At 37.4% G+C, this 8,075-nt stretch overlaps 1 protein-coding gene across 1 annotated transcript in view; it reads right to left on the bottom strand.

The window, feature by feature from the left end:
- Positions 1–8,075, bottom strand: part of MRPS27 (mitochondrial ribosomal protein S27) — a 124,186-nt gene that overhangs the window by 89,131 nt on the left and 26,980 nt on the right. Inside the window, exon 4 of the mRNA XM_012664592.1 lies at positions 6,999–7,057. Within this exon, the coding sequence (XP_012520046.1) occupies positions 6,999–7,057 (59 nt within the window). The remainder of the gene's footprint in view (positions 1–6,998; positions 7,058–8,075) is intronic.

Below are 8,075 nucleotides of genomic sequence, written 5' to 3'. Positions count from 1 at the left end.
AAAAAAAAAAAAAAGAATGAACTATCTCCCAGGCCTGTGGTCAGGATCAGCAAATAAGAACTAACTAAAACACTTAACAATATTAAAGTATGGAAGTGTTACTAACAAATGCTCTAAGTCACTTATCTCCCCTTGGGTTCTTACTCTTTTCTTAATAATGTTCAAGCGTAATGAGAATTGGCAATGTGCTAACAGAAAAATCTAAGATTACCTTTTATTGCTGAGAAACACAATCTCAATGCCCTCAAATTACTACTGTGTAAATTCATGTATGCTGTTTCGTCCTGATAAACTTCCCTTCTCCTTATACGCAGAAATGCATTCTTACAACATAGGCCTGGGGTGGTGCTCTCGCCTTCCAAGGAACCGTAGGGGGTTTTTTGCTTCATGAAAAATGAAGCTATTTTGGTCCTTCCTTTTTAGCCTGCTGCCAACCCAGGACCTGGAGACATGCAGGCTGCCATCTGCCTCACCCCAGCTGTTCCTGACCTGCCATCCATCTCCAACCAGGGATGCCTGGTATCTGCCAGGTCAGCTTAGCAACTGATGAAAGATGCTTGAGGCCCAGGTACAGCATGGATAAATGTGTTGGTGGCACACAGCCTGCCACACAACCTTAACTTCCTGTCATTACTGGGTGGCACGCCATTCTCCATGACAACAGAGAGAACTACTCTGAGAAAACAGACCTTCCATGGAAGGTCTCTGCAACAATCTTTTCTTATTGTATGACAGTTAATTCACAATTTCCCATTTTTCCTAAAAACCAAAAGGCTACTTTAAAAAATGATATATTCTTGATATACAGAGTATATGTTATATATGTTGGAAATTTCTATCGCTTATCCTTCAGGAATGACTGTTATGTTGCAGATTAAATTATCAGTTCTGATTACTGACACTCTGATAGTAAAAGGAGCAAGTTTAATTTCATGCATCTCTAAAGCACCACAGTCCCGAAATGATTCAAAAGCCTAAATAAGCCTTTAAAAATGCAATCTGCAAACATCCTCAGTGAAGAGGAGGTCACCAAGAGGAAAGAAGGAATTTTTATGTCTTACGTTTGCATTCCATTAATGCAGTAATCAAATATGAATACAGGAGCTGTTAAAGCTTGTTAAAGCCATGAAAATAATAACTTTTACTACTGGCACAATTTTACCAATGACATGCAGTTTCTCTCCTGAAAATGGAGACGGAGAGCCTGCCTCAAGGCTCACTTGTCTGCATCTGGGCAGTGTACACAGACTTCGGGTGGGGCGTGAGGAGGGTCAAGTTCAGAACCACAGACTAGGTGGCCCAGGAAAGATGCTCTCCACAAAATAGTAAAGAAAAAAGTTCCCATTATATAAAACTCTACATAAGTTCACCATAAAATAACACTGATCCCAGGCAGAGAGATCGCAAAAGAAGATCTCTTGTAGAGAAAAAGCTGAGATTATGGTTCTTAAAAAACATTAATAACCAACAGACTAAAGAAATATAAGGGATTTTATCTTGTAATTCTAATTTCCTCCTGGTTCATGCTCTAGTTTCTCTGGCATCTCTTCTGCCTTAGTTTCCTTTAAAGAAATTGTAGCTCCATCTAGGATCCTTAATGAAAAAATCTTGTACTGTGAAAATACTGCCCCACCACTCACATTTGATCCTTCTGGTTTTCCTTCCCTATTCAGGACAGGCAGTGGCTTATACTCACACAGCCTCTATGTTGGGTGTACTCACTCAATCTCTATGTCATAGTCTCTGCATCAGTAAAATAGAGATGCAAATGTAATTCATAGGAATGCTATAAATTTATAGTAAAGCAAAGGTAGGAAGACTCTTTTCTTTCAAATGCCAATGAGAGGGCATGTGGGTAGGAAGTAAAAATTGATCCTCTTCCCAGAAAAATATTTTGCTCAACTGTTTTTAAAATTAACATGGGATATTAAAAACTCTCTTAAGCAAACATAAAAAATAAATGCAGTCAACTTCTTATGCCCACCAATCAGATGATGAGTGAATAGCCCTTTCCAGGTAGCTAATATCTCTAATCGTTCTCTTTCCCACATCACAGAACTTCTCTGCTGCTATTGCAGGGAAATAGCATGGCTTCTTACCTCACCAAGCACTAGGTGACGGCAATACCAAAACAAAGCAGAAATGTTCCTGCCCAGTCCCATCCCAGCACTATAAGAGACAGCATCTCAGGGCCTGTCTGAATTCTTTTATTTCCCTCCACACCTTCTTCCTATTCCTGCAGGGAAACATGGGAGACTGGCTGTATCAAAGTTTTCATTTGGAGGACAGAACACCTAGCAACCATATGCTTGTCTTACTCTATAAGGTCTAAAATAAGAAAAGAAAGTCTTCTTTATAAGAAGAGAAAACAAAGACCTAGAGTACTTCAAAAAGCCAGGAGAAAGAAGTAGGAATAAGCCTAAGACAAAGAACCTATCTTTCAAACAAGATCTCATAGTAGGGTTCTTAACAATTTTTTCGTGTCTTAAACTCTCTGACAGTCTGATAAAGGCATCTCAGAATTTTCAGAATTGGTTTCTCACAACACAAACCAATTATATTGAAATACAATTATCAAGATATTAAGAAATCCTTAAACTATGATAATATATGTGCTGTTTTATTAATGTATGAGACAGTACTAGCTAGATTTAATTACTAATATAATTTCTAAGCAGTGATAAGCATGATTTTTCAAGATATGTGCAATAAATGTAATGTGATATGAAAAATCAATGATTTTTATTAGTGAGAAAGACACGGATGCTGTTAATATTATAGTCATCTGTTGCCTACATTTATAATTGGAGGCAATGCTACATATTACTGAGAGGATGTGAAAATAGACATACAATTTTCTTCTTTTTTTTTTTTTTGAGACAGAGTCTCACTCTGTTGCCCGGGCTAGAGTGCTGTGGTGTCAGCCGAGCTCACAGCAACCTCAAACTCCTGGGATCAAGCAATCCTTCTGCCTCAGCCTCCCAAGTAGCTGGGACTACAGGCATGCACCACCACGCCCGGCTAATTTTTTCTATATATTTTTAGTTGTCCAGCTAATTTCTATTTTTTCAGTAGAGATGGTGTCTCACTCTTACTCAGGCTGGTCTCGAACTCCTGAGCTCAAACGATCTGCCTGCCTTGGCCTCCCAGAGTGCTAGGATTATAGGCGTGAGCCACCGCGCCCGGCCACAATTTTCTTCTTATTCCAGTTTGCAGACTTCAATAAAGCAGCAGCTGGAGGCACAGCTTTTCTGGCAGAAACAGAAGCAGAAGCAAATGACCTGTGGCAGCATGGCCTGTCCTCTCCCTCCTAACTTACTCTTCCTCCAACACATGCCCCTGAGGCCTTCGTGGGAAACCAGCTCCAGGGCTTCTCAGAAGACAGCTTGAAAACCAGTCATAAAAAGGTTGCGCATTTAGCCTGCTAAGAGTATCCATGTAAGACCACACTCATGCCTATTTTCCCAACCTCCTGGCCTAAACTACACATATTGAATGAAGTCCCCAACTCAAGTCCTTCTTATTTCATTTTACTGTATTTATTATTTTATTATAGTTAAGTGTTCTTCATTTGTTATAGCCCCAAGGATGCCTTGTTTTCTTGTTTCTTAGCATTCACATTTTAATTTACTTTGTTTTAACCTTTTTACTGTTTTGATCACCTTTACTCTGGGCTTATTTGCACTTGCGATGTGTAGAGTATTATTAAGTGGGTTCTTTTTTTTTTTTGGTCAACTTACATTGTTTCTGGTATTAACTGTCTTAATTCTCTTCAGTTCACATTTGGCTTAGAACTTCATTTCCCTTTCCTTGGTGTTTCCATTTTTCATTTACAAACAGCAGGGTAAAAGATAATAACCCACAGCTCAAATAAGAGTGTTTGGATATTTGTTCTCCCTCCTGCTGTCTGAATAGCAGTCTTCCCATCTCTCTTTAAAAGATTCCCGGTGCCCTTTAATGTTGAAGACCCTAAACACTTAAACGGTGTACTTCAGGAGATTCAGAGGTTCAAAATCTCTCTTGGAATGATAGGATGATAAGCTGGCAGATGCCAGCAATGCCCCGAACTGCTGGAACTTGGAACTGCTTCCTTGTGCACGTGATGCAGGGCAGAAGCTCAGCCAGCTCTCCACTGATCATTCAAGGTTTCCAAACTTCCTTGGCTCTGGTATTCATATAATCAGTGCAGAGATTTGATCATTAGAAGAGGGGAAGATGTGGCAGCTGTGGCAGAGTGAGAGTTGACCCAATGCAAAAGTCCTGCCATGGGCTTTACTCTTAAAGACAGTGCTGCCTGGGGAATGAGAACTCCTAAAGTCAGGCCTGAAAGAAGCTGTGAGTTGTCTAGAATTCAGAAGTTCCTTCGACATTTCCTCATCCTAGCCCTGTGATTCTAAGTTTACTCTGAGATGTCTAAAGTAATGCCACATGGGGATGTTTGGCATCAACCACAACCACTGAAGATCTAACCAGTGGAAATAGCACAGAGCGGTAAGCCCCTGGTGTCTTCAAGATTAACATCCCTAATTTCAATTACATGAGAGAAATCTCAAGCGTTCATAACTTGTAACTTTTAATTTTGCTGATTCATGTTCTGTATACTAAGGCTGAAAAGCAGGAGTGAGACACTTAGTGAGTGAGCCTAGCCAACCTCCATTATTTAGATGCAGCTTTGTAGAGTTCTACCTAGTCTCACACATACACAACAATCTCACACAACAATCTCATGAAGTCATAAAAACATTTATCTATTTAAAAAAAATAAGCTGAGAAAAAGCAAGCCAATTTTCTTGGTAATGGAAGGGAGGAGAAAGAATAGAACTAAAAAAGTGAAAAATCATAGCTAGAACATTAGTTTTTATTAAAGCAAAGGATGGGATGTCAAATCAAACAGTGGCTCAGATTCAGGATGGCCAGGAGTCCTCTATAACATCTATATGCATACAGGACATAGCAATTTTATGAAACTTTCAGTTATACTCCAGGCCACACAAATCTGAATATCAAGTGAAGAATTAATCATGGAAGGTCTTGGAGCTAGGACTTCAAATTTTCAGTTTTACTTTAATGTCCGAGTTCAGGGACAGTGTCCAACTTATTCATCACTACATGCCCAGCACCTTGGACAGGGCCTAGGCACATAATAGGTTACTCAGTAAATATTTTCCGAATCACTGAAATCAATTATATGCTAGAGAAGTACTTGCACATTTGGGGCATATTTCTTCTAAGACTATGGCACTGTGTCTCTTAAGATGAAAGTCTATTAAAAAGTTTCTATTTAGAAGTTGGAACTATTTTCTGCATTTTGCTATAAACAAAGCAAAAGAATGAGAACAGGCCAGAAGCCACATATACCCTTCACCATAGACAAAAAATTACTACCAAACCAGCCCTAGTCCCAAAGAGCCACTAAAGGAAGGCAGGACTAGCTCTCATCAAGGGATCCATTTATGTTTATCTTAATGAAGTATATAAGAAGGCATTTGGAATTATGATTTCGGGACCTAGAATTTAAACTTGGGACACTATTAAAGGCAATTTTAACTTTACAGTAAATGTTTTTTAAGGTGTGAAATCTAGCCTACTTGAGATTTATATTTAAATAGAAAACACCAAAAAGGTGGTAGCATCTACCCAATTGAGAAATAAAGAAGCCTAATCACTATTTAGCAAAATCAAAGAAAATTGAATAAATTTTCACTAAAATAGAGTAAGCTTTTAAAAATGCACCTAGATTGAAATAACTAAAAATTCTCTTGATCAAAACAAAGCAAGTTCAAATGGAAAACTCTAATATAATGCTTATTGGAAACATTTTAAATTTCAATTGGAGTCTATTTTTAGAACTCAGGAATTGGAACAAATCATAAATCAGATTTTTAAAACAGGAGTCACCATAAAAATGTAACTGTAAGGTACCATTCTAACAGATATTTGATAAGTGAAAAATCAACTAAAAGGATTAATCATAATTTATCTGATCAGTCCTTTATTTAACATGCATTGTTATTCCAGTATTTTGCTACTATAGATAGTGCAGTACCGAACATACTTCTTTGTACATATGAGTTTTGTGAGTCGTTCACAATGTAATTGTTCTCAGCTGAGAGAAAGAATAAAGTAAATGTGGTAATGTAGAAAACATTTTAAAACACAATGTTAACTGAAAATAGATGTCTAATAGTTCATATAAAGTATATTTCCATCTGTACAAGAAAGAGAGAAAAGATATATATATACACACATTATACACACAAGATTGAGTATCCCTAATCCAAAAAGCTCTAAAATCCCAAACATTTTGAGGACTGACATTCTGCTCAAAGCAAATGCTCGTTGAGCATTTCAGATTTTCCAGTTAGGGATGCTCAAACTGTAAGCATAATGCAAATATTCCAAAACCTAAAAAAATCCAAAATTCAAAACATTTCTGGACCCAAGCATTTCATATACGGGATACTCAACTTGTGTGCATGTGTGTGTGCGTGTGTGTGGTGTGTAGGGGGTGTATATAAATAAATCTTCACCAATCAGATTGGCAAAAAAAATTCAAAAATGTGAAAATATCCAACTGTTAGATGAGCTCTAAAATTAGACCTCTCTCATACATTACTGGTGGGAATGAAAACTGGTAAAACCTCAACAGAAAGAAATTTGTCAGAGCTATTAAAACTACAAATGCAGATACTCCTGAGAAGTATGTGCAAAATTACATATGTATAAGGTTATTAACTATAGCATTATATATAATACAAAAAAGGAGAACAATCTAAAGGTCGTTCAATAGGGAACTGGTTTAAATAATATATTCATAGTATGGAATTCGATGTAGTTATAAAAAATGAGGAAGTTTTCTACATACTTACGTGGAAAGATCTCTAAAATTTAAACTTAAAAAGCCGGGTGTTGAACACTATATTTAACATACCACTTTTTCGTGTTAAAAAGGAGTATGAAATGACAGAGTACATAGCCTAATCAAATGGAAAACTTACTTGTAAAGGTAATACTCTGCATGGTCTACTTCTTCTCGAGATGAAATATTGTCCACAAACTAAAAGACAGAAAAAGAAACCCTTGGTTGCATACAAATTATGTCACATCTTTGGGCTAGGGCCTAGGCCACACATTAACCTTGAAAAAGATAGGACACCCATTTTATTGGAACAATGGTCACATGGTATGGCTCCATCCTTGAAACCCCTTTATACAAATGCAAAGAATATACAATGACTTCTCTTTTTCTACATGTAGAATAACCTCGATCAGGAAAACTGAAAGCCAAACATGAACCTTGCCCAGAACCAACAGCGAGCCCCACTGATTATATTTATAAACTAGTCATTTATTTTTCCCTTTATCTTTAAACCATGATATTTTCTCTACGTTTCAAACTCCAAGTACATGAGAACACACAGCTGAAAGGATGAAGACTCTGATGGCTGAACAAATATTCCCCAGAACATAAAAATTTTAATTTAGAGAACTCTGTCTTATAACCATTTTTCCCACTCTAAGTTTTGCTATGGACCACTCAACCTATGATTCCTTTACTAACAAAATCTCCCTTCAAACCATAAAATCTGAGTACGCTCCTAACTACAGCCCAAATAATCAAACAGGAGGGATTATTCCAAGGATAAATTCTAGCCTTAAGTAGAGAATCAGAGGTGAAAAAAAATAGAGGAGACAATGCAGGTTGTGAATATAATTAAAACCTTAAGAAGAGGGAGAGTAGAGTAAAAATGGGCAGACTTTCTAAAAATGTCTGGGACTTATGGATTTGATTTAGAGATCCATTAAGGGGCAGATAAAATGTCTTTCAAACACAGGACTTGAGCTTAAAAACCAGCTCTGATTGTTTGCTGTATGGCACAAGCAGATGGCATAGCCCCTCTGGGACTTCGTTGTTCCATCTGCACAAATAGGATAAAGGCATCTGCCCTGAAAGAATAGGAGGCACCAATGAGAAAATGTATGTGAAAGGTATTTATTTATTTATTTATTTATTTTGAGACAGAGTCTCACTCTTTTCCCCGGGCTAGAGTGAGTGCCATGGCGTCAGCCTAGCT

Source organism: Propithecus coquereli, unplaced genomic scaffold (genome assembly GCF_000956105.1).
Source record: "Propithecus coquereli isolate 6110/MARCELLA unplaced genomic scaffold, Pcoq_1.0 Scaffold9, whole genome shotgun sequence".
Classification (NCBI taxonomy): Eukaryota; Metazoa; Chordata; class Mammalia; order Primates; family Indriidae; genus Propithecus; species Propithecus coquereli.
Note: the sequence above shows the minus strand (reverse complement) of the source record. Positions and strands in the feature narration are given on the sequence as shown.